This window comes from Pristis pectinata, chromosome 33, assembly GCF_009764475.1.
Source record: "Pristis pectinata isolate sPriPec2 chromosome 33, sPriPec2.1.pri, whole genome shotgun sequence".
Lineage (NCBI taxonomy): Eukaryota > Metazoa > Chordata > Chondrichthyes > Rhinopristiformes > Pristidae > Pristis > Pristis pectinata.
In genome coordinates, this window is record NC_067437.1 from 9,657,871 (window position 1) to 9,685,442 (window position 27,572).

Genomic DNA, 27,572 nt, shown 5'->3' on the forward strand with positions numbered 1-27,572 from the left:
AGCGCTGCATAGCATGGGAAACACAGCAGCCAGTAGGCACACAGCAATGTGATAGTGACCAAATTAATCCACTTTCAGTGAAGTTGGTTGAATAATAATATTTGAACAGGACACCGGGAGAGTATTTGGAACATTAGTTTAACATTCCACCTAAAGGACATCACCTCCAACAGTGTGGCAACCCCCCCCCCCCCCCCCGTATATTGACAAGATAAAATGTTTGAGCATTGTCTAAAGATAAGATATCTTTATTAGTCACGTGTACATCGAAACACACAGTGAAATGCATCTTTTTGCGTAGAGTGTTCTGGGGGCAGCCCGCAAGTGTCGCCACGCTTCCGGCGCCAACATAGCATGTCCAAAACTTTCTAACCCATACTTCTTTGGAATGTGGGAGGAAACCAGAGCACCCGGAAGAAACCCACGTAGACACAGGGAGAATGTACAAACTCCTTACAGCCAGTGGCATGAATTGAACCCGGGTCGCTGGTGCTGTAAAGCGTTATGCTAACCGCTACACTATCATGCCTTGAGCATTGTCTCCAAGCCACTATTGTTACCCATCTCTGCTGGGTTTGAGTCTATTGCCCAATGGTACAACATCAATGGGCAATAGAATTGATGGACTCCATGGTACGGTTGGCTGATGAGGGAAAGGTCACACTGATTGAGTCGTGTCTACTACCTGAGTCCTTGGAGGAAGGTTGTTTGTTGAGCAGCATTAGATGGAGCTTCACTCTACATACAGCCAGCACCACAGATAGCTAACTAATAACAGGGATCAAACAGTCCATCGCGTGAGAAGTTTGTTGAAATGAATCAAGGAGATAATGAGGTGTTTGTATGAATGCAAATGTTTAGAATGCCTGATAGGGATGTTCAGATGGAACGAAGGACCAGGGCTCACCGTCAAGAAATGTCAACAGACACAGTGGCAATGTGGAGAAAGATGCACTAATGCAGAGAGATCCTCTCCCTCCAAGGGCAGCGGAAATCAGGGCTTCCCAAAGGAATAAAACAGGCACCTTAAGGAAAATCATTTGCAGGTTAAAGGAAAGAGAGGTGAATGAGACTGACTACTTCCTCTACACTGAGCTAACATGGATTCAGTGGGCCAAATGACTCCCTTCTATTATTCTATGATTCATGCTGAATTAGACTATTCAGTCCCTCAAGCCTGTTTAGGTGTTTACTGGGATTGTGGCTGTTCTATGACCTAACCCCTTAATCACAATTTTGACCATACTTCTTAACAATTTTGGTTAAGGAAAGACTATTCTGCTTCTGTCTGACCTATAATGCTTGATTGGGTAGTTCAAATGCAGTTTTGTATCTAACCTGTTTCTTTTCAATCACTTCAAATATAATTATTGCATCATATGGTATTTACATGTTGATGCAGTTGAGTCATGAACAAAAATGATGGTGGTTTAATCTATGTGCTACTAGTCTTCCTCACGATGTATTGACATGCCTTCTGAGTGCACTTGTTAAATTTTGTGGGTACAGCCTGCAAGAAAGATATACTCCAATTCCAGTATTCCAATTTTTGGGTTAGGGGCAAATTTGGCTTGGGAAGATCTGTTAGCCCCATTCTAAACATTTCATCTACTGGTACACAGCATCCTGTACAGTGACCAACACCTTGTTCAGTACGTGGCAGCTTTGCTTGGCATTTTCCAATGAGCCCTGGTCTTAAGAAGGTACACATTGCCTTCCATTATCTCAGTCTTTGTAACAAACCTGGCAGATACCAGCAGCTGGGTCACAACGAGCAGGTGAAGTGCAAGTGGTGGCTGTGTCAACCCCGGAATTGTGTGACAGGACGGTGCAGAGGGTGCTCTACTCTTTATCTAACCCATGCTGTTCCTGCCCTGGGGGAAGTGTGTGATGGGACAGTGCAGAGGGAGCTTTACCAGGTATCTAACCTCTGCTGTTCCTGCCCTAGGAGTATTTGATGGGACAGTGTAGAGGAAGCTTTACTCTGTATCTAACCCGTGTTGTTCTCATCACCCTGGGAGTATTTGATGGGACAGTGTAGATGGAGCTTTACTCTGTATCTAACCTGTGTTGTTCCCATCACCCTGGGAGTATTTGATGGGACAGTGTAGAGGAAGCTTTACTCTGTATCTAACCCGTGTTGTTCCCATCACCCTGGGAGTATTTGATGGGACAGTGTAGAGGAAGCTTTACTCTGTATCTAACCCGTGTTGTTCCCATCACCCTGGGAGTATTTGATGGGACAATGTAGAGGAAGCTTTACTATATACCAACCCATGCTCTACCTCCTGTGGAATTGTTGATGGTCAGTGTGCATGGGGCTTCATTCTCTTTCTAACTCGCGCTGTCCCTGACTTGGAGTGTTTGATGGGGAAGTGTAGTCCCACCTATGCCCATCTCCAAAAGCTGAGCATATTGTTCAAGGTGACAGTCCAGTGCAGTCCTGACCATCAGAAGCACCAAACGAGGCAATAAACGGATGCCCTTCCCGCTGAAGGTCCCATTCCATGATCTCTAATGGAGCAGTTGTCCAGGCTCTGCCTATTGTTTCTCCAGCAACCACGACCATCAGAAACCAGGAGCCTGTTTATTCATCTCGGCACTGTTTTTGTGCCTTAATCTCCCACTAACAGCATGAGTTTGGAATTCTTATCCTTGTGTCCAACTCCTTCCATGGCTTCACTCTTTATACTTCCATTGCCCCTGAGATCTCTGGGCTCCTCCAGTTCTGGCTACATGGAGCTCTCTCAACTCTTCTCCTCGTCCTCTAGTCCACAATGCCTGAACGTTGGAATTCCCTCCATAACATCCCACCTCTGTCCCGCTTTGTCCAAACTACTTGTCAATTCTGCTGTCACTGGTAGATCTTGTGCTGAAATCTCACCATAGTCCCTTAAAGGGTTCTTTTATGTTAATCTTCCACCACCTCTACAATGCCTTCTCTACAACCTCCTCCTGCACCCCCACCCTTTACCAGATTAGGCAATGTATAACTCCGTCCCAGTAGATATGTAAGTCAGTTCACTGCCTTTAGGTGCTAGACAAATGCACCTTAATGCATTTAAGGTACATTAATATTTCTTGTTGATGGAATATGAAGGTTCAGATGAGAAGTAAATGAAGATTTGAAAACATTTCTTTCTGAACCTTTAGTTGGAATGAGGAGAGTCTCTTGGGCTTTGTTCACTGTTGGAGCAAAGTCTCAAAGCTCTGTCTTGTTTTACAAACATCTCGAGTTCAGTTCCTTTCCAAGATATGTTTTTAAAAGTATTTAATTTGCAGGTCTTCAGACAAACAAAGGAGTGGGACTAATTGGAGAGTTCTTTTAAAGAGCAAGTAACAGAGGGATCTTGGGGTCCATGTACATAGATCCCTCAAGGTTGCCGCGCAGGTTGATAGGGTTGTTAAGAAGGCGTATGCAGTGTTGGCCTTCATTAGTTGGGCTAACTGAGTTCAAGAGCCGTGAGGTAATGTTGCAGCTCTATAGAGCTCTGGTTAGACCACACTTGGAGTATTGTGTTCATTTCTGGTCGCCTCATTATAGGAAGGATGTGGAAGCTTTAGAGAGGGTGCAGAGGAGATTTACCAGGATGTTGCCTGGATTGGAGAGCATGTCTTATGAGGATAGGTTGAGTGAGCTCGGGCTTTTCTCTTTAGAGAGAAGGAGGATGAGAGGTGACGATAGAGGTGTACAAGATGATGAGGCATAGATCGAGTGGACAGTCAGAGACTTTTTCCCAGGGCGACAATGGCTAACATGAGGGATCATAATTTTAAGGTGATTGGAGGAAGGTATAAGGGGGATGTCAGAGGTAAATTTTTTACACAGAGGGTGGTGGATGCATGGAACGCACTGAGGGCAGAGGTTGTGGGGGCAGATACATTAGGGACATTTAAGAGACTCTTAGATAGACACATGAATGATAGAGAAATGGGGGGCTATGTGGAAGGGTTAGACAGATCTTAGAGCAGGATAAAATGTCGGCACAACATTGTGGGCCGAAGGGCCTGTACTGTGCTGTAATGTTCTATGTTAAAGCATGATAGGCTGAATGTCCTCCACCTGTGTTGTGTGATCTTAGATCTTTGTTATAGAGTTATACAGAATGGAAACAGGCCCATCGGCCCAACTCGTCCATGCTGACCAAGATGCCCATATAAGCTAGCCCCATTTACCTGCGTTTGGCCCATATCCCTCTAAACCTTTCCTATCCATGTACCTGTCCAAATGTCTTTTAAGTGCTGTTATTGTACCTGCCTCAGCCACTTCCTCTGGCAGATTGTTCCCCTTGGTTTCCTATTAAAAAATTGCCCCTCAGTTTCCTTTTAAATCTCTCCCCTCTCACCTTAAACCTACACCCTCAAGTTCTTGATTCCCCAACCCTGGGAAAAAAAATTCCTTGAAACAGTCACAACTGAATGTCGCATGATCTTTTACTTGTGGGTTAACACAGGCAAGCAGTCAACCCATGGGACGCAGTTGGAGAGGCCACAGATAAGGGAGACAGTGAGAAACTTTTCCCCATAGCAGAGGTGTCTAAAATCATAGGGCATATGTTTAAGGGAAGGGGTAGGAGGTTTAGAGGGGATCTCAGGAAGATCTTTTTCATCTGGTTGGAATCTGGAACACACCATCTGAAGGGGTGATGGAGATAGGGAGTCTCACAATACTTAACAAGTAACTAAAGGTGCATTTGAATTGTCAAAGCATTGAAGTGCTGGTAAATGGGATTAAAATAGTTGGGTACTTAATGGGACAAAGGGTCTGTTTCCATGCTGTAAATCTCCATGAGTAATTTGAGAATCTGCTTAACATGGCTCCACCCTCCAAGTTTGTCTTGAGGTTTCATAATGACCGGAACTGTGTTGTCAAAACTGTCAAAGGAATCAAAAGATGTGCAAGTCATTACCGCCTTTCCTCGCCATCCTTGTCTACCACTTGAGAGTGTGAGTTTGTGATTATCAGCTCGAATACCACAGAACACTGGGGAGAACTTTTGAGAAATTGTGGCTGGAGGATCTTTGACATCCAGTTAAAATTCTGATGGGGACTTGTTTAATGCCTCATCTGTAAGACTGCTCCCCTGTCTGGAGTTCTGGTGCTGACACTATGTGCATACCAAAGGACCTCATTTGTAAAGGAGCAGCAAACTAGATGCTGGAGGAACTCAGTGGGTCAGGCAGCATCTATGGAGGGAAACGGACAGTTGATGTTTCAGATCTCAACCTGAAACATCGACTGCCCAATTCCCTCCACAGATGGATACCTTCCAAATGACACCTTCCAGAATATTTCAAGGTGCCCTACAACCAATGAAGTATCTTTGAGTTGCATCCACTTATAGGAAATGTGGCAATTTATGCACAGCAAGATCCAAGAAGCAGCAATTTAACGATATAGAAACAGCTGGAAGCACTCAGCGTCCGTGGACAGGGAAACAGTTAACGTCTCAGGTCCTTGGGTTAACTCTTGTTTCCACAGATGCTGCTTGACCTGCTGAGTGTTTCCAGCGTTTTCCATTTTTTAGTTCAGACTTCCAGCATCTGCAGTTTTACTTTTCAATTTTTGGCAAAGTAATGATGACCAGATAATCTGTCTTCTTTAGTAATGTTGTGGAAAGCACTCGATTATCTGGCTCAAAAGTTATTCCCCATCAAGAACCAAGCACCACAAGAGCTAAACGACAATGGAAATGGGGCGGTATTTAGGACCCCGCGGAAACCTCGTGATCTCCGGCGGGACGCCTTGAGAAGCTCACCAAATAAGGGAAGCGCCGGGCTGAAACCAAACGAGTTTGAGTCGCGATTAATATTTATGTATAAATTAGCATGTATTTTGCATATGTAGGGGACGTTGGAGTTTGTGTTTGAGCCCAACCCCAGAAGCAGCGGCCCCGGTGTCCCGGCTTCGTTCTGCCCGCTTCCCCTACTTGGCTCTTGTGTCCCAGGACAATGGGCAGCAAAGACAGCGGCCCGCTGGAGAAGTATAAACTGGTGGTGGTCGGAGGCGGAGGTGTAGGCAAGAGTGCCCTCACTATCCAGTTCATCCAGGTAACTTGTGTGCGGACAGACGCAAAGGGGGGAGGAGTGGGGGAAGAAAAAAAACTTCAGAGAAACTTTGAAAAAAGTTTGGAAAAGTTTTGTAAAGTTTATTTTCTGGGGCTGAGCTGATCTTATTGTGTTATGACCACTGTTAGAGTGAAGTTTTATGGATCTATTAGGTTTCACAAACACTTCAAATTCACTTCCTTTCTCAAATTTATTTTTAATAAGGCACTTTATTCGTCGCCTGCAGCTTGTAGTTATAATTGCGTGCGGTAGGGTTTTCTAACGCCTTAGGTAACAAAGTTTTAAACTTTCTTTAAAGAGGCCTTCTCTTGGTCTCTAACTTTAACGTCGCTTTTTATTCTGCTCTCACTCAAAATGTAATTTTATTCGATTTAAAAGTGAAATAGTAATTCAGGGTTGTAGGTTTAGGTTGGAGGGGAAAATTGTTATTGTGTAGTCTTAGGTGGAATGAGGCTGGTTGTGTTGGAGAGAGTGGGTGAAACTTAGAGGTTCCAGCTGATGCCCTATGTTGGGCAAAGTATCTGTTCATGCAAACTGGAAAGATGTGTTGGTTAACTATGTGCCAGTGTAAGTGTTGACTTGGTTGTGAAACTTCTCAAACAACAGAAATAGCTGGAAGTACTCAGCAGGTCAGGCAGCATCTGTGAGGAGAGAAGCAGAATCCATGTTTTAGGTCAGTGACCTTTCATCAGAATCGAGAGCCGTCTCACCTGGACTCGCCTATCACCTGAACTCACCTATCCCATGCCTGTGTATACTCCTCCCTCGCGCCCCCCCCCCCCCCAACCTTCTTATTCTGGCTTTTACCCTGATAAAGGGTCTCAGCCCGAAATGTTGACCGTCTATTTCCCTCCATAGATACTGCCTGACCTGCTGAGTTCCTCCAGTACTTTTTGTGTATTGCTCCCAGATTCCTCCCTCGCGCCCCCCCCCCCCCCCCCCAACCTTCTTATTCTGGCTTTTACCCTGATAAAGGGTCTCAGCCTGAAATGTTGACCGTCTGTTTCCCTCCATAGATACTGCCTGACCTGCTGAGTTCCTCCAGTACTTTTTGTGTATTGCTCCCAGGTTCCAGCATCTACAGAATTTCTTGTGTCTGTGTATAGCTCCTGTTATCTTCTGTTTTTTGTTCTGGATTTTCAGCATCTGCATTTTTTTGCTGTTGGCTAGGTTCTGATATCTGTTGGGGAATAGACAGGGTGAATGCACACAGTCTTATCCCCAGGGTTGGGGAATCCAGAACTAGAGGGCATAGGTTTAGGGAGAGATTTAATAGGAACCTGAGGGACAACTTTTTTTTTCACCCAAAGGATGGTCAGTATGTGAAATGAGCTGCCAGAGGAAGTAGTTGAGGCAGGTACATCAACAACATTTAAAAGATATCTGGCAAGTACATGGATAGGAAAGGTTTAAAAGGATATGAGCCAAATGCAGGCAAATGGGACTAGCTTAGATGGGTGTCTTGATTGATGTGGACCAGTTGGGCTTGTTTCTCTGCTGTATGTCTTTATGACTCCATGTTGTTCTATGTTCTCCCAACCCTTTCTGCTCCCTATAGTCCTTCACCTTTATTGTGTATCCTTGATCGCCCTTGTTCTTCTGACGGTGACTGTGCCTTTAGCTGCCTGGGCCCCAATTCTCTCTTTTTCCTCTTGAAAACTTGTTCATCTTTTGGGATTCAGGCATCGCTAAGAAGGTCAACCTTTTGTGCCCGCAGAGGCATTGGTCACGTGCCACCTTGTACAGTTGCATTTCCTCTGGCGAAGGTGCTCCCAAGTGCTATCAGTAATTAGTTTATTATTGTCACATGCACTGACGTACAGCGAAAAACTTTGTTCTGCATGCCGTCCATACAGGTCACCTCACAACATCAGTGCATCGAGGCAGTACAAGGGAAAAGCAATAACAGAATGCAGAACATAATGTTACAGAGAAGTTGCAGGCAGACAAGGTGCTAGACCGTGATGAGGTAGATTGAGGTCAGGAGTCCACCTTATTGTACTAGGGAACTGTTCAATAGTCTTATAACAGCGGGATAGAAGCTGTCCTTGAGCCTGCTGGTACGTGCGTTCAGGCTTTTGTATCTTCTGTCCGATGAGAGGGGGGAGAAGAGAGAATGTCTGGGGTGGGAGGGGTCCTTGATTGTGTTGGCTGCTTTACCAAAGCAATGAGAAATGTAGACAGTCTATGGAGGGGAGGCTGGGGTTGAGGGAGTTCCAGATTTTGGACCCAGTGATGATGAATGGTGTGTGGCCTGGAGGTGGCAGTGATCCCATGCGCCTGCTGCCCTTGTACCTCTGATGGTAGAGGTCATAGCTTGGAAATCTCTGTTAGAACTGCCCATTTTGTAGGTATGCCCTGCAGTCACTGTGCAGTACGATGGAGGAATAAATGTTTCAGGAGGTGTCAATCAAGTGGAGGGTATTTGACTGGACTTTGGGTCACCTCTGCTAATTGGGTGTTGGCTTTTCTCCAGAAATACCACCCCCCCCCCCCCCCCCCACCTCCTCCAGGACTGTTTGACTGAAGTTGCTACATGCATGCAAGTTATTGACTGAGAGCAGCTTAAGTAGAGCCCAATTTAAACAATTGCTTCCTGTGAGGGCAGGCTTGGATTGCCAACGTCTTAGCCGAGAGAGGAGAAGTTGGGGAAGTGCTGGCCACTGTGGGAGCTGTCTGAACTCGGCTGGGAGCAGCAGTGAGATTGAAACCAGGCAGTCCCAAGATGTGTGATCTAAAATAACATCAGGATGTTCAGCGGGACTTGAGCGAGAACGGGCAGGTTTAGACCTTGGGTGGGGACTCTGCATTGCCAAACCTTTATTGCTCCTGAAATTGCCGCACACTTAACCCAGCAAGCCTGCGGAAAAATCTCTTGTAAAGGATTGGCCCCCACCCGAAAACAGCAGCAAGTCTTCTTTTGTCTCATTTTTTAAAAAAACCACTGCATTTCCTGTTTTGCTGTTTTTTTTTCGTGAATGATAACTGTGTATATTCCAGGGCTGGGTTGCACTGGTTGCGACCCATTCAGGATCTGGGCACCTCTCATCAGTTTGGCGGGATGCCAGGCACCTGGGTTCAAAGGTCCCGCTTGGGTGGGAAAGTAATTTTTTTTGTAATGGCCTCGCTCAATAAACAAGATAGCTAAGCACCTAGATAGAAAGAGGGGGTGGGTGGTATCTTAAGTGTTATCATAGTTGACTGTAATAGTTGATTGAAGATGGCTCTGGCTTTGCACTAACTGTAAATCCACCCTGCAGTGCAATTAAATACCCCTAGCGGACTTTGCTTTGTTTGTAGAGATTATTAGGCTGTGGAACAACGGTGGTGAAGGCTGGTCTGCTGCCAGTGAGCTGATAACTTTAAAAGAAGTTGTCGTGTAGAATAAGGTGAGGTTCATGTAATTGATGGAAGGGGTAGAAGGAAGAGGGATGACTTTCTCCAGGGTGGTGGTGGTCTGGAACTCACTGCCCGAAGGAGTAGTGGAGGTAGAAACCCTCGTCACATTTAAATAGTGCCAGGGTGTGTACGGAGAGTTGTGACCTGCAGGGCTTGTAGTTAGTCACATGTACATCAAAGCACACAGTGAAATGCATCTTTTGTGTAGAGTGTTCTGGGGGCAGCCTGCAGGTGCTGCTACGCTTCCGGCACCAACATAGCATGCCCACAACTTCCTAACCCATATGTCTTTGGAATGTGGGAGGAAACTGGAGCACCCCGGAGGAAACCCATGCAGACACGGGAAGAATGTACAGACTCCTTGCCGACAGTGGCCGGAATTGAACCCAGTTCGCTGGCGCTGTAATAGTGTTACACTAACTGCTACGCTTGAATTGGATTGGGTTGCTCTCTTTGGGCTGGCACATGTGTGATGGGTGGAATGGCCGCCTTCAGTGTTGTAACTTTTCCGTGGATGAGGTGGCCTCCTGATAGAATATGTGTATCAATGCAGCATTCCAAATGAGTTTTGGTTTTGCCCAGTCCCATTTCCCCCATGGGACACTGCTTGCCCACTAGGTTTGGTTCCCACTCTGGTGACACCTCAATGTTTAAAATTCTCTTCGGCTACCAAATCCTTCCTAGTGGTTTTTGCCTCCCATCTCCAGCTGTACACACTCCACCAAACCTTCCTCTAGTCCAGTCTCCTGCCAAACCTACATCAGTGGAACCAAACCTTGCGCCGTAGATTCTTAAATTCCTTCCTTGGCAACTTGTCCCCTATCATGGTTATGGTCCCCGTGTTTCTCACCATTCATTTAGTTGCATCCTAATACATGTTTGAGATTTGGCAACAATATTTTGCGGCATTTTGCTTTGTTAAATGCAATTTGTTCTTGATGCCGAGTTTGCACGTTTTCCCTACGACTAGGTGGGTTTCCTCCGGGTACTCTGGTTTCCACCCATGTCCCAGGGATGAGCGGGTTGATGGGTTAATTAGCTGCTGTGAATTGCCCCTCGTCAACATGGGGTTATTTCCATGCTCAATGACCAAGGAGAGAGGAGTTTGCGGGGTTGGATATCTGAGCTGCAAATATCATTGATCAACCAGCCAATTATCCGTGTGTTTCCGGCAGGAACTGTATCCGACAATTTTTTTCTCTTGCTTACCATTGAAATGGGAATGATGGTGGTTAAAGTACCAGGTTGACAGAGGGGAAATATTTGAGGGTATTCTTTAAAACCTCCTTGGGGTGGGGGATAAGGCTGCCCCCTCCTGTGTCCACTTGATCAGCATTCGGGATGGCACAGAGAACCTCTGCTCCACTTGCGGAGATCACACAGAAGCCCGAAGTAAGCAGCAGTTGGAAGGCACCACCTCGCACACTGCCCACCTTGTTGGACACCACCTTCTGCATCCACAGGTCCCACGTCGGCCTCATCAGTCGCCATGGGCCGCAAACAGAAGCAGATCATCCTCGATCCCAAGGGACTGACGAAGATAAAGTGGCAAAGTATTGGTGATGATGAAGAGGTGATCTGTGGGTGGGCAGATATATATTGGCCGCAGGGCAGAAGGGAGAATGCCCCTGCTTTTGTTTTGGAACATAGAACAGTACAGCAGAGGAACAGGCCCTTCAGCCCCCGATGTCTGTGCTGAACATGGTGCTAAATTAAACTAAATCTCTTTGCCTGCACGTGATCCATGCTCCTCCATTCCCTGTATATTCGTATCTAAACGCTACTATTGTTTGTGCTTCCCATTCCAGGCACCTACCACTCTGTATGTAATTAACAAAAATAACGCACATCTCCTCTCAGCTTCCCCAGATGAGTGAACAGCCAGGGCTTGTGTTTAACATTGCTATTTGAAAGGCAATAGCTCTGGTAAAGTTTTCTCATGATATACAAGGAGGTCATTTGTTCCATCTAGTCTGTACCAGCTCATAGGGAAATCCCATTGCTCCCCTTATTTTCTTGTGCATCTTCCCCATTTTCCTGCCATCCATTTACACTAGTGGTAATTTACAGCAGCCAATTCCCCTGAAGAGGCAAATGCCAGCCTTGGTTTTTGAGGTTGCTGTATTGGAGAAGGATTTGAACAGACACGTGGTGCAGTTGGAGGCGAGAGTAACTCGCTGAAGCACATCTGCTCTGATTTCAATTGGTTTTTGAAGGGTTGTTGGCTGTCTTTGGCTTGGCCAGATGGGATGGAGAAAGTTGCCTAGTCCTGTGCAGTCAGGAGATGAGGCTGGCGCTCCATCTAGCTGCGTCTGAATAACTTTTGACTTCCCACCTACCCTTTTGTGTTAGTAATGCGCTGGGTCTCATTCCAAAAGACTGTAGGAAGCCTGGCCTACTCCCAAGGGCTTTGAGACGTCTGTCGGGCTTTGAGGCAAAAACTGAGGGTCAGTTCCTGACATCAAGAATTTGAATTGTTTCTAAAAAGTCTCACTGAAGATCTTTTCATTGAGTTTTTTTTTGGAACTGACTGACTCAGCATGGGTTATCGTACAAAATAATCCAGTTTGTTAAAGACCATTTAAGGAAGGAAATTTGCTGCCTTTGCCGATTATGTGACCCCAGCCCCAATCTGACGCGTGAAGTCCTGGGATGTGTGCCTTATTACCCTCTGAGAAGCAGCAGTGGGCTGCCACCTTCAGCTGCTGTAGTCTGCACAAATAAGATGCTCATAGTATTGTCGTGTAGAGAGTACCAGGATTTAGACCCAGCGACGATGGAAGAATAACAGCTTGTACTTCTGGTTCTGGGATAGTGGCATTCCCATGTGCCTGCTGACCTTGCCGTTTTGGGTAATGTATTGGGAGGGCTGTCAAAGAAGCCCTCCAAAGCATCCTAGCGAGGCACTCCAGGTTCAGCAGACCTCCAGCAGTGGTTCATGAAGCTGGCCTTCCCATCAGTTGGATAGTGGTTGCCCAGCAGTACTGACCCTGTCCTGCTGTCGAAGGCAGGAACTGAAAGAATTCCTTGATTGAGATGCGTCTGCCCTCTGATCTTTATAACGGGATCTTGCTGATTCTTGGCCGGAAAGCTAGTTGGTAGTAAAGGCTGTCTTATTTCAGTTGATACAAGAGGTTTGACGGGGTTATTCACTAGGCTAACTGTTTGTTTCTGGCTAAATGGGAGGGTCAGAGGTTAATACAGAGCACAAGTGGGTTGTTAACTATTGGAGCTTTGCCTTGTGTGTGGAATGTGGAGAGAGACCAGGCTGTGTGGCAGAAATCTCACGGTAATCCTATTCAGTCTGACATTGTTCTGCCCCATTCATGCCCAACCCTAATCAGCAGTGCTCCTGTTCCCCTTTGATGTGCTGTTTTTTAAATGGGTTAGTTTATAACTTGTTTCTCATTGCATTGTGTGATGCAGGTGGAGGCCTTTTGGCCCACTGACTCTCTGCTGGCTGCTGAGAAGACCAATCCATTTGGTCATACTCTCCTTTTTCCCCTTATTGTTAATACCTTCACTACTTCAGATATACTATATCTACCGGTGTGTGTATCCAAGACCATTGTGGAGAAGATATTCCTTGCCAATCATAAAATCTGTGTGCTGGTGATGAGCAACTGTCCTACCTCTGGGAAGCGAGCTTTTGTCTCTATGGGGATGTATCATGATTTTGAACACCTTCCCGTATTGGTTTATTGTTGCCACTGTACTGAGATATGGTGGAAAAACTTTGTTTTGCAAACCATCCGTACAGATCGTTTCAAAGCAAGTGCTTCGAGGTAGTACAAGGACAAAGCAATATAATCATGTAGTGTTACAGTTACAGAGAAAGTGCAGACAATAAGGTGCAAGAGCCACGAAGATATAGATTGTGAGATCGCTCCTGAGAAAAGCAGACCTAGTTTCTCCACATAACATGCATCCACCATTCCTACAATATTCCTGATAATCTCTTCTGTACCTTCGTCGATCTTCCAGCAGGGTCAGTGCAGTGTTTTATATGGGATTCGGCCTGTAGGTTTTCTAGGAATCATTCAGCTGTGACCAATTGTCCACCTCCTTCACACACAACAACCAACCAGACCCCTTTAAAAGGGCAAGTTGACTTTCCTCCAATAATGTGGCCCTGCTGTGTGCAAGTTGGCTGCGGGGTTTCCCCTGCATTCATGTGGGATCTTGGCTGCTTGGTTTCCCTAAACTACAACAGCTACTCCTTCACCCCCCCCCCCCCCCCCCAACTTTGTGGGCCATGAAGCATTTGGGGCATACTGAAAGGGCAATGCAGAGCACTATAGAAATGCTTCCCTTTTCCTTTTTAATGGGGAAGGGAGTGGTAGCTGGAGACACTGCTGGATAGGGTGAGGCGACTGAGCCCATTGGGGAATCTTGTTACAGGTTGTGGGATCTTGCTGTGCAGAAATTGGCTGACATATCTCCTACATTGCAACAGTGTTCTGCACTTAAAAAAAAAGCACAGGTCTTTGCCGTGTTACAAGTGCTTGACTTATTGGCACCCCATGAATGAGCTCCCATAATGTTATTAAGTTTAAAAGTTGAACATTGTACGTATGTTCATCCCTAAGGACTAGTCCCCACATCCCCCTCTCTTCCCCCACTCTCAGTAATTGTTCTTTCTTATCAGTGCATTGTTTTTTGATACCATTCATTACAATACTGTAGAGGTATGGTTACCATATTCAGTGGCTTAGTGTGTGTGTGTGTGTGTGTGTACCTACTGTGGACACAATCAACTGGAGGGTGTCTGTAAAAAAAAGACTAAACCTGTTCATTACTCAGAGACAGCCTGTAGTTAATTGGCTGTGACTTGGTTTAGACATCTTGTGTGGAATAACTGCAAGGTTTTTTTTAATGTAATGCTTAACTTGCTGTATGGAATTTTAGAGCACAAAACAGTACAGCTCAGCAACAGGCTCTTCAGCCCATGATGTTCTGCTGAACTAGTTAAACACCTAACTAAAGTAATCCCTTCTGCCTACACAATGTCCATTATCCCTCCATTCTCTGCACATTCATGTGCCTAAGAATCTCTTGAACATCTCTAATGTATTTGCCTCCACTGGCAGCCTGTTCCAGGCACCCACCACTGTGTTTATATATTTAAAATAAAACTTTCCCCACACACTTCCTTTCGGACTTGTTCTCTCACCTTTTTAAATGCATGCCCTCGTATTAGACATTTCACCCCTGGTGAAAAAGATACCAGCTGTCTGTCTATGCCTCACATAAACTTAAACTTCTATCAGTTTTCCCCTCAGCCTCTGCCACTCCAGAGAAAACAACCCAAGTTTGTCCAACCTTTCCTTGTAGCACATATCCTCTAATCCAGGCAGCACTCTGGTAAACCTCTTCTGCACACTCTCCAAAGCCTTACTATATTGGGGCAACCAGAATTGAATGCAATACTCCAGAATTTTCAGTTTTCCTTCTGGTGTTTTTTTTAGTGGTTTTATCTTGGTTCTCTTTACCCTCAACTGTAGTGAAGATGTCCACCCACTCAGCGAGTGGCAAAGGGGTGGGTTCCCTTCTGTTGGGTGAGAGAGGCTGGAAGTGGTTGGCATCTGTGGAGATCCAAACTGGGTCAAGGCCCCACCCCATCAGAATTTGGGGGTGGGGGGAGTTGAGAGGTTAAAACATGTTTGAAGTTGCAGAGAAAGTGGTGAAGTAGGTAAAAATATCTTGTGTAAACCAACGAGGGAGAAAAGCCAAAAGGGACAAACAAAAAAAAACAGAGGGACGAGCAGAGGTTTGAGGTGGGCTTCCTGGGGAGAGGGGCAGTGAGTTGCACAGGAATCAAAGTAGGAAGCTGCAGATGTTGGAAATCTGAACTAAAACCGGAAAATGCCAACCTTGAGCTTTGGCTCCTTTCTCCACTGGGATTTCAGTTCAGTCCTTGTACCGTTAACCTTGTATAAGATATCTTTATTAGTCACATGTACATCAAAACACAGTGAAATGCATCTTTTGCATAGTGTTCTGGAGGCAGCCTGCAAGTGTTGCCACGCTTCTGGCGCCAACATAGCATGCTCACAACTTCCTAACCCGTACGTCTTTGGAAAGTGGGAGGAAACCGGAGCACCTGGAGGAAACCCACGCAGACACGGGGAGAACGAACAAACTCCTTACTGGTTCCCCTTTCCCTGTGTTTTAGGTTAGATATTTTTACCCCTTGCTTTCCCCCACCTAACTTCTTAAAACCTATTTTTATCTCTGACTTCTCCTAGTTCTGACGAAGCTGATCCATTGTTTCTCGACGGATGCTGCCTGACCTGCTGACTATTGTCATCGCTTTTTATTTCTGATTTTCAGCATCTGTATTATTTTGCTTTTCATTAAAGATTTGGAAGGAGGCCATTCAGTCTTTCAAAGCTATGCTGGCTGTTGGAGCAAATCCATTCCTCCTGACTATTTCCCAGTAGCCTGTTGTTCTCGCTCTCTCTCGCTACCACCCCTCGTGTCTTTGGGATGTGGGAGGAAACTGGAGCATCTGGGAGAAATCCTTGTGGTCACGGAGGATGTGCAAACTACACGCAGGCAGCTCCCGAGGTCGGGATTGAACCCGGGGCTCTGGGACTGAGCTGGCAGTGCTACTTGCTGTGCCACTGTGCTGCTCTTTGGGTGGGATTAGGAATGTTGGATCTGGCTGCTTGATGTCAGGCCACAGGGGAATTGTGCCTGGCAAGGGGAATGGCAAGTTTCCATTTGTGGGATCAGTGTGCTCTGTGAAGTCCTAGGAGAGGTTGGTGGAATCCTTGGATGTAACCTGTGGATGTAATGATCAGGTGCTGGTAGGTGGGATGAGGCTGGCAAAGGTACAGGGGACCATTCAGTCTACATTTTCTGTCTTTCTGAATCTGAGTTCATTGCTGTTTCCTTTGAGGCTTGGAACTTTTTTTTGGCAATATGGCCCAATGGAGAGAGTCCTTCTGTGAAGGCGAGCTTGGGCAGTGAGTGACTATTTTACAGTGGAAGGCAGCTCAATTTGACCTTTGTACCCTGGAAGCCCTGAGTTATTCATGCCTTCACTCTGTTCTTGAATCTGGGATCGCAGGGCACCTGTTCAGCGCAAGTAGCATCTTGTATTTCTGCCTGGATTGCTGGGGATCCCCCAGACCTCACTAAGGCAGGTTAACCATGCATCCACTGGCAGTTTGAACCCAAACTCCTGCCTCTGAGATTCTGTACCAGCCACGTCTGGGAGAATTTCTGCCTCTTGGTGTATTGCATGGTTCCTTGGTAGACCCTGTGACAACAGATTATTGTGCTTTAGTGCATGGTGTTATCAGACTCTTGAATGGACGGTTTCCTCCAGATTCTCCAGTTTCCTCCCACATTCCAAAGATGTACGGTTTAGGAAGTTGTGGGCATGCTATGTTGGTGCTGGAAGTGTGGTGACACTCGTGAGCTGCCCCAAGAACACTCTACACAAAAGATGCATTTCACTGTGTGTTTCAATGTACATGTGACTAATAAAGAAATATTATTTTATTTGTCTACCTGCACTGCACTTTCTCTGTAAGTGTAACACTATTCTGCTTTTTTTTTTCCCTTTTGTACTACCTTGATGTACTTGTGTATGGGATGATCTGTCTGGATGGCGCACAGACAAAAGCTTTTCACTGAATCTTGATTTGTGTGACAATAATAAACCAATTAAATTGTATCGTCCTTGCCTCCAAATCTGAAAGGTTGTGGGATCAATCCATACCTCAAAATTCAAGCTCTATCATCTGGGAAGATGCTCCAGTGCAGTTAAAGGAAATTTGTAACGTGAATCCACAGTCCTTTCTCTCCCATTCTAGAGTGGACACGATGATGTAAGTTTTAAGGAGGAGTGCAGAATTCTCCTTGCACCCGTGCTGAATGTCCCTCCTTGCATCCAGCAACACGTGAGGGGCTGCAAGGTCATTGGGAAGTAATGGAGCCCGCTGTCTACTTGTACGTCTGTCTAAGTAGATGTTAACAATCTTGTTGAAGGGTGCTCCTGCTATTGCCTCAACGTGGGCCAATGTTTCCATTCTGGCACCCCCTCACCTCCTCAACCAAACGGGCATGGGTTGCTCTTTGTGGGATCTTGCTGTGTCCACATTGTGGCCTTTTAACACACAGACCTAATGTGCTTCAGACATGATTCATTTGTTTGCACTGTACTTAAGGACATCACGAGGATGTGATAAGATAAATGCACTAGTGCAACATTCCTCTGGATATGAGTTCTGACAGCAGTGAGCAGGGGGAGGCTGGGTGTGCGGGAGGTGGAGGTTAAACATCTGAGTGATCGCAGCTTGCAGTGTGCCTGCGATTGGGACCCGGAGGCCAGAGATGATGAGTGTGCAAGCCACCGAACTTTGGAGGGGGGAGGTGAATATGGCTCAGCAGTTAAATTACTGGATTAGTAATTGGAGACCTGAACTAACAATCCAGAGACATGGGTTCAAACCCCATCATAGCAGAATTCAAATTCTGTTAGTAAATAAAATAGAATTTAAGGTGGGGGGAAGAAAATCTAGTCTCAACAACAGTGAGGAGAAAGCTTTATAAATGGCCATGTGGTTCACTGATTGCCTGAGGGTGAGGAATTCTGCATTTCCCAAGTCTGGTTTAAGATTAGGGGTCTGGAGTCACATTTAACTCCCATCTAAAGTGACTCGGCATCCCATTCACTTGTATCCTAACTGCTCTCTTGCTCCAGCAGCTCGCACTGCCTTGAGGGTGTGCAGATACCCAAATCTTGCAAACCCAATAATGCAGAACAAATATTGCACCTAGTTTGATTGTCCACTTGCACAACTTGAGAGGGTGTTGCAACATGCTAAATACAACACCAGAGGGAATTTGGAGGAGATTTATGAGGACTTTGTCAGAGCAGAAGAATTTTAGCCATGAGGGGAGTCTGGAGTCGTTTCCTTTGGAACTAAGGAGAGAGTGAATTGCAGTGCATCAAATGGAACAGGTGTTTTTAACCAGATTCTCCTTCAAAGCACCTCCACTTGTTTCAACCTCTGGCAAAACCAGAAATTTTCGTCTGAATTACTTGTTAGTGACTATCTGGTTTTTGCTTGCATATGGATTGGTTTTATTCTTTTACAGGATGTAGGTGTTGCTAGCATTTGATTGCCCACTGCAAACTAAGTTCAACACACACAGTGCTGGAGGAACTCAGCGGGTCAGGCAGCATCTGTGGAGGGAAATGGACAGTCGACGTTTCGGGTTGAGACCCTTCATCTGGACTCTTCACCTATTGCAGTCCAGGTGAAGGGTCTCGACCAGAATCATCGACTGTCCATTTCCCTCCACAGATGCTGCCTGACCTGCTGAGATCCTCCAGTAGTTTGGTTTTTGCTCCAGATTCCAGCATCTGCAGTTTATCTCCACTGGACTAGGCTCATTGGGCCATGGAGAGCCAACCATACAGCTGAGAGTTTAGTCTCTGATCAGAATAGGACAGCAGGTTTCCTTCCCTAAAAGTATATTGGTGAACTCTGTGGCTTTTTGAGAATGATCAGTGTTGAAACTTCCAGTTTTACTTCACAAGTCATGAACTTGTGCCTTTGGTTCATTAATCAGTACCTCTGGATTACTGGTCCTATAACGTAACCACTATGCTACCTTTTTGAGGTGGATCAGTCATGATACCATCGGTGAGGTAGGCTTGAGGGGCCTATTCCTATTTTCTTTGTTCCTTCTACCAGAGCAGTTGGGAGACTGTAGATATTGTGAGGATGTTGGCCCTTGGCAGTGAGAGTGTAGAACCAGTGGCATAGACTCTGAGCAAAGGGTCACCCACTTAGAATGGAGATGAGGAGAAATCTCTTCTGGAGAGTAGTAAATCTTTTTGGAACTCTCTGCTCCAGTGAGCTGTGGATCCAGGTTCTTGCATTCAAGACCATTGTTGGATTTGACTGTTTTAAGTTGTTCTTTTAACATGTATAGTGTTTAATACACCTCAAGTGGCTGTGTGAGGTATAACCGCTTTTTAGCTTAATGGTTCATCCATCAGATGAATATGTGTTTTCTCATTGGTTGATTTAGCTACAGGTATCTAATAGGTTTTCTGATTGGACTATTGTTAGCTAAGGAATACCTCTTTATTGCAGGTATAAAAGATGTCGTTTTTTTTTTGTCGATCACTCTCGTGCCTCTATCCCCCTCTTGCTTATCTTGCAGTGTCTCTTGCTTATCGTGTTCTCTTGCTTATCTCTTGCTCTTCTTTTCTCTCCCTTTCCCCCCCCCCCCCCCCCCCAGCCCTAGCTCATTTTTAGTTCCTTTGTCTCGGCTCATCTAGTAGTAAAGCTAGTGCCATGTGCTCTGTGACTTTATTTCTTTGACTGCAGGGAATTGAGAGAGATGGGGATCAGACAGGATAATGGAATTGACACCAATGATTTTATTGAATTGTGGAACAAGCTACGAGAACAAACATATCATAAGGAGTAGAAGCAGGAGCCCTTCATTTGGTCCTACGAGCCTGTTCTACAATTCAATAAAATCAGTGATCCAAAGACATGGGCTCTTGTTAATTAAAACTGGAAGTTTAGAAACCCTGGTAGTTCTCAAACCCATCAGTGTGTTTGTATACTAAGAAGCCCTTCAGACTAAATGATAAAACTTGGTGTGCAATTCTGTTGGACAATGTGGTTCACTGAAGGATGAGAACACTTTGATGTGGTTCTGTACTATTAAAACCAGGAAGCTTCTAGGTTTAATCTGCCTGATCTATAATTTTGTTTACTATCTTATGCCTGCCTTTGAATATTGCTATTTTCCTACGTATATTCTTGGGCTGTGGTGGTACTGACAAGGCCTTGGTCCTGGGCTGACCCTTAAATGTAGTGATGGTCTTCTGATTTATAGTGATTTGATGCAGATTACCTTTCTTGCTGAGCCACATTTAGAAGCCAATTAAATGCTAAATGTTTTGGTGGGAGACTGGGCCCATGTTGTATCCTGGCATGATGCAGTGTGGAAGGCTGTTCAACCCACCATCCCATGCCCGTTCTTGTCAAACTAACCAATTAGTCCCAATCCTCTGATCTTTCCCATTGTCCAACAAACTATTTCTCCTTCAAGCATTTTCGATCATCGCTTAAATCTATAAGCCCAAAGCAGAAACCTCCTTCTGTAAGAGGCTATTAGTGAACCAGTCAGATTTGTATTACAATCTGATGTAATTAGGTACTTGTTCTCTTTATTAAAACATTGTACCATTGTGCCTGAGGGGATGGTGGAGGCAGGTACACTAAGAAGTATCTGGAGGAGCACCTGAATGGCCAAGGCATTGATCCAACCTGCACAACACTAATCACTACCTCAGTATAGCAACATTATGACCACTGCACTATAACAGATTATTTTTGTTTTAATTGTGTTCTTCCTTGCAAAAATTGTGTATAACTCGTTTTTCTTGAGTGCCGCTTATCTGATGCTATGTGCCTGTGATGCTGCTGCAAGTAAGATTTTCGTTGCACATATACTTGTGCATATGTCAATAAACTTGTCTTAGACTTAGTTCGTAGCTTTCTATGCAAAGTTTAAGTGCTGGTAAGTGGGATTAGTGTAGATGGGTGCTTATTGGTTGGTATGGATGTGGTGGACCCAAGAAATTCTTGCATCTTCTGCAAGACTCGAGCAGGATTCAAACCCCTACTGTCTGGAGCACTGGTCTTGTAAGTTGACTGCTGTACACTTGAGTGAGAGGCCTGATTCAGAGATGCTATCTTGTGGCTCTTGTGTCCATCTGCAGCCTGGTTTTCCAGGGCTGTTTACCTGCTCCAGGCAGCATGACTACCCTTGGGTTGAGACTTCAGCCTTCCTAAGGTTTGAATGGCCAGGGAGGACGAGCTAGAAATGACATTCATCTGATCTTGCAGATAAGGGTTGTATATTTTCTCTTGAAAAAGAGCTTTAGTTCAACTGTCCTCTGGTTATTAAAGTAAATGATGGGAAGTGCAGTGTCTTGGGGGCCAAGTCCCGAGAGGTTTTGTTCCTTCCGATCCACTTGTGAAGTTTTCCTTGTGATACAAGCAGCGGGGATGCTGGTTATCAGACATGCAAAAGCTCTGAGTGGAGCAGGGCCAATCTCAGCAACAACATCCTGTTGTGGCCGGGAGTTTGTACTGCTTGACTAGCCTGGCCTGATGACATGAAGCAGTGTATGGCCTTCCTACCAATTTATGCAAAATAGATCTGGAATAAAAAGCCAATGTCCGTACTGGTGTCTGAAAAACTGCACTTGGTTCACCAATGTCTCTTCAGGGAAGGAAACTTTCTGTCCTTCTCTGGGCTTGCCTGACTCCATACTTAACAGTGTGGTTGACTCCAGTTCTGTTCAGGAAGCTACTCAGTTCACGAGCAGTTGGGTTTGGCTGATTAAACATTGGCCTTGCCAATATTGCCTGTGTTCTGTGAATGAATATTTCAAAAAAAAAACACGTTATGCTAGCATTTCCTTTGCATCCAATATCCATAGGTGGACTATACATTGGTCTTCGGATGCTTTCTCCTTGTCCCTTTTGTAGCTGAGTCTATGGGTGTTGGATTCACTGGACAGCAGTCCCTCAACCTCATTGTCACTGTGCCTTGTCTTGTCTCCTCAATGCCCCTCACTAAGCTACCCCTGGTCCTCTTCCTTGTCATGAATCTATCTACAACTTTTAAAATATAGTATTTTTTTAAAATATTGTTCTGATTTTGCTTCCACTGTCTAAGAGTTCCAAAGCTATGCCGCCTTAAAGAATTTTACCTTGCCAACCTTAATTGGGTGACCCACCCCGCATGTAAACAGTGACTCAGGCTGAAAGTCAGTGAAAGGCAAATAAAATATTTATAAAACAAAAACTGCTGATGCTGGAAAACAAACAAAAGGGAAATACTCAACAGGTCAGGCGAGGTTGAGTTCTGATTCCACAGTTGCTGCCCGGCCTGCTGAGTATTTCTAGCACTTTCTTTTCATTAAAGAACTATCCTTTACTTTCTTTGAAGCTTTGGGTTATAAGTCTAGTTAGCTGCAGCACAGTAAACATTCCTCTTGCCTTTTGGGTTAAAAGTTGTGAGCTTTAAGCCCATTAGAGGTGGCCAGGGGTGGGAAAGTGAAATCCAGGCCACTATCCATGTGCAGTACTGGAGAACTGCAACACTGCCACACATGCCATCTTTGGACAAGACCCTAACTCCAGAACCCGTTTGGTTTTCTCCTGAAAGTAAATGATCCCATTTTTTTCCCCCCTGTAAATTAAAAAGCAGGTGTGTTATCTGTCCTAGGACCAATATTTATCCCTCCAACATTATCGGAAGAGATTATCTGGTTTGTGCCTATGAGGGCTGTGCATAAACTAGTTAATAATACATAGTTACATGGCACAGAAACAGGCTCTTTGTTCCACTTGTCCATGCTGACCAAGGTGCCTTAAGCTAGTCCCATTTGCCTGTGTTTGGCCCGTATCCCTCTAAACCTTTCCTAACCACAAACCTGTTCAAATGTCTTTTTTTTAAACATTGTAATTGTCCCCATGTCTACCACTTCCTCTGGCAGCTTGTTCCATATACTGACCACCCTCTGTGTGGGGGGGGGAAAACCTTCCCCTCTGGTCCCCTTTTAAACCTATGCCCTCTATTTTCCAGTCTAAAACTAGACTGTGACCATCCACTTTATAAAATCATGAGGGGCACAGATAAACCTCTAAGTCATCCCTCAGCCTCCTGCAATCCATAGAGGGGGGATAAAAGTCCCAGTTTCTCCTCATCAAGCACTCCAATCCCAACCTCGTGAATCGTTTCTGCATCCTCCCTATCTTAATCCCCATCCTTCTCACAGTGACCAGAGCTGCACACAGTACTCCAGGTGTGGTTTCGCCAACATTTTGTGCAGCTGTTTTAAAAAAAAAAAGTCCCGATTCTTGTACTCTGATCCCCGTCCATCAAAGGCAAATGTTCCATATGCTGCCTTCACCACTTTGTCTACCTTTGTCGCCTGTAGTGACAATGCTTCAAAAGTCCTTTGGCTGCCGTCCCCTTTGGGATGGCACTGAAAGAGACTGGATGTGCTGTGGGTGTAGCTGGGATGAGGAGGCTCTTTGTCTAAAGTACAGACGCACAAGATTCTGCAGATGCTGGAATCTGGGACAACACACACAAAATGCTGGAGGGACTCAGCAGGTCAGGCAGTATGTATGGGGGGGGGGGGGGAATAAACAGTCGACATTTCGCATCAGGATTGTGTGTTACTCTTTCACTAAAGACTTCCATTGATTGGGTGGCTAAAAGAACAAACATTAAAAAGAAATGAAACTGTTTAGGCCATTTGGCCCTTCAAGCCTGTTCTACTATTCACCAAGATCATGTCTGATCTGTTACCTCAGTGCCCTTGCCCTGCACTATCCCCATATCCTTTAATTCCCTGTAAACAATTGAGAGATTTCTGGGTATTGAATGAACTCACTCAGTCTCCACAGCCGTAGTGGGGGGGGGGGGTAGGTGTCAAGAATTCCAAAGATTCTCCATCCTCTGAGTTAAGAAGTTTCTTTGCCTCGGTCCTACTCTTTATTCCCAAGCTGACTTCCCTGGTCCTGGACTTCTCAACCAGGAGAAACATCCTCCCTCCATCTAGCCTGTTGACCTCTAACAATCACAAGATTGTTTCAATGACGTTTTAGGGCACCAATGGTTGGTATGTGGAGGTGGGATAGGTGGTCATTTGGTTGATTAGAGTAGGGGACCCCCTCCATAAGGAAGGTTATGTACTTAACATTTGTACATGTAATTCAATTTCCTTGGAAATTCCTCCATCCCTGAGCACTTTTGGAGAGTGGAGTCACAGTTGAGCCAATTACTGCGAAAAGGAAAGGTATGTCCCATATGACTCCTATTTAGCAGGGAATGTCAGGGACTGGAAATTAAGATTAGATTGGGATCCTGGGAAAAGCCCCCAGTCTTTGAGCCTTGCAATTCTTAGCATATTTTAGAACCTCAAAACCCCAAACTGCTTTAGGATCACCAGTCATTTTGAGGTATTGTCACTGTTGTAACATAGAGTAACTAATCACTACCTTAGCACTAGCAACACTATGACCTCTTTGCATTACAATGGACTTTTTGTTCTAGTTGTGTTCTTTGTTATAAAAATTCTGTTTCTTTTTCTTGTGAATGCTGCTTATCTGATGCCCTGTGCCTGTGATGCTGCTGCAAGTAAGTTTTCATTGCACCTGTGCACACACGTACTTGTGCATGTGACAATAAGCTGGACTTTGACTGCCATCTTCCTCTAGTCAATGGATGCAGCAAGGTTCAGTAGATGGGAGGGAGATGGAAGTCATTAAATGTGATTGGGGGATAAATATTGGAGAAGGTTCCTCTGCTGTGGGTGGAAAATGCAGTGGGATCTTTAACTCATCTGAGATGGGTAGAAGAAACCACAATTTAACTTCTCATCCAAAAGACAACACCTCCAACAGTGTAGCACACCTTGTCACTGGCATTGGAGTGCAGGCCTAGATTTTTGCATTCTGCAGCAGGACGAACTCTCAACCTTCTGCCATCAAGGCAAGGGTGCTACTCACTGTTGGGTGGCACAGCTGGTAGAGCTGCATCCTTGTGGCTCCAGCGATCCGGGTTCAATCCCGACCTCAGGTGCTGTTTGCGTGTTCTCCCTGTGACAGCGTGAGTTTTCTCCCAGATGCTCTGGTTTCCTCCCGCATCATCAAAGATGTGTGGGTTGTAGGATAATTGGCTGCTATAAATTACCTCTAGTGTGTAGGTGATTGGTAGAATCTGTGGGGTATTGATGGGAATGTGGGGAAGAATAAAAAAAAGGATTAGTGCAAATAGATTGGCCAAAGAGCCTGTTCTCCTGCTGTGTGAATCTGACTCTGCTTGTTGATGAGAGTGGGGTTCATTGATTTTTTTTTTCCCCTTGTTCTTTTTAATTGAATATATTTTTACTTTCTCTTGCCTCTGCAGCAGAGACGATGCATTGTTCTGTTGCGCACACCTTGAACTGCTGAAACCTGGCATACCCAGACTGGGGGAATGGATTGAACTTGTCTCCAGAAGGCCGTGGGAGGCACCTGTTCAGGCTTGCTGGCAGGAAAAGGTGCTCCTCTGTAAAACCTCCCCACTTTGCAACATCTTGTGTCTGAGTGTATGCTAGTGGCAGGAAACGATGCACAATCGGGACCTGCAAAGGGGCAGTAGTCTGTGAATAAGCAGGTAATGCAAGCTGCATTTTTGTATCGAGATCTGTCCTGTTCACCTGAACTCCTGGTTCCTTTCTTTCCCTCCTGTTCGCTTGTTACCTCAGTGTTCCCGTTTTTAAATTCTCATTGTGTTCTGAATCCCTTGACTGCTTCCTCTTCCCTATCTCTTCGAACATCGCTCTACCCTGCAGGATCTCCACGTTCCTCCAGTTCTGGCATCTCTTGATTTTTCTCCTTTTTTTTTATCCGCACCCCGCCCCCCCCCCCCCCCCCCCCCCAAGAGAAAACACCCTCCCTTTCTCCCTTGATCCATTGCAGATGCTTCCTTGGTTTTGCTGCTTCTTGTCCTCTCGAATATCGCCCACCATTGGTGACCCTGGTCTGAATGGAATTGCTTTCTAAACCTCTTCCCCTTCTAAAGTGCTTAAAACCTACTTCATGCTAAATATTTAGTCCCTTTTCCCTAACATCTGCCGAAGTGCACTGGGCACTCCGCTATGTAAAAATGCAATACAAATCCAAGTTGCTGCATCTCTTGCATTATTCCATAAGTATTTGAAAGAAAGACTTGTATAGCTCCTTGCTGGATCTCCCCAAGGTGCGTTACAGGCAATGTACTTTTGAAATGTGGTAGATGTTGTAATGTAGGAAGCACAACAGGAAATTTGGACAGTAGGATCCCACAACCAGCAATGATGAGATTTTCCTCATTGTAGAGGTAGATCAAAACACCCTGCCCCTCCAAGGATCATTTTGTGGTGATAAATATTAAGATGCCATCGGGTTCATGATGGTTCCAGCAGAGTAATCCAATTGTCTGTGTGTCTCTGAACTCCCATTTTTGCCATTGATTTACAGTGGCCAATTAACCTGCCAGTGGGATGTGGGAGGAAATTGGAGCATCTGGTGGGTGGGGGTGGGAAGAGAGAAACATTGTGTTTTCACAGGAGGATGTGCAAATTCCACACTTGGCAGTGGAGGTCAGGATCGAACCTGTGTCACTGGAGCTGTGGAGTAGCATCTCTGCTAGGTGTGCAACCACGATGTTTAAGGGCACCTCACTGACAGTTGGTACTTGTTTTTTTGCCCTCCCTGTTGCACCACCTTACAACAGCTTCTCCTTGTGTCAGCCAGTCCTCATGTGAAGGGGTCCCTGTGGCACTCTCTCCTCCCAATCACACCCCTTCTGAGAGGGTGATCCTTCTGTTACTCGCTGTCACTTGTGGGTGCATCCTGGAGTTGATTGATCCCAGTCTGACGTGGCAGTGTTGGGACAGGAACATTCCCATCCCACACGTGAAAATCCCAAGCCTGGAGGGAGGGAATTGACTTGCTGTGCTGAGAAGTTGGATTATCAACCTTGTAGGGGAAATGAGCAATTGATGAGAATGCAAACCATTGCCTTGGCAACTGTCCACAGCCAGGAAGTGAGTCGTCAGCAGGCTGTAATTGGAAAATCTGAAGTCATGTTTAGGTTCACTTGGTGTTATTAATAGTAATTTAGTTAATGTCCAGGCAGTGTTGTCAATGCCTATTGAACTAACTGCCTCTTAACTCCTGGGTCTTAATTTGGATCTTTTACACAGTTTCTGGGTGCATTGGGCAAGAATGGATTTTTACCTGAAAGCATTACCAGGTAAAAATGGGGGGGGAAAAAGTCCAGAATCTTGTTTATTATCACTGACATATGTGTTGTGAAATTTGTTGTCTTGTGGCAACAGTACAGTGCAAGACATAAAAATCACTAAATTGCAAAAATAAATAAATAGTGCAAAAGAGGAATAACAAGGGAATGCCACAGAATTCATGGGAATTCTGTGGCAATCAAAAACCAGAACAGGATTCTGAGGCAGGGTCCTGCCCTGGACCAGAGAATCTTGCTCCTGCAGC

The 27,572-nt window shown here is 45.3% G+C and overlaps 1 protein-coding gene across 1 annotated transcript in view; it reads left to right on the plus strand.

Moving 5' to 3' along the window:
- The first annotated feature begins 5,780 nt into the window (after nucleotides 1–5,780).
- Nucleotides 5,781–27,572, plus strand: part of LOC127585497 (ras-related protein R-Ras2-like) — a 36,440-nt gene continuing 14,648 nt past the window's right edge. The window contains exon 1 of the mRNA XM_052042993.1: nucleotides 5,781–6,051. Coding sequence (XP_051898953.1) covers nucleotides 5,953–6,051 — 99 coding nt within the window. The 5' untranslated portion in view covers nucleotides 5,781–5,952. The remainder of the gene's footprint in view (nucleotides 6,052–27,572) is intronic.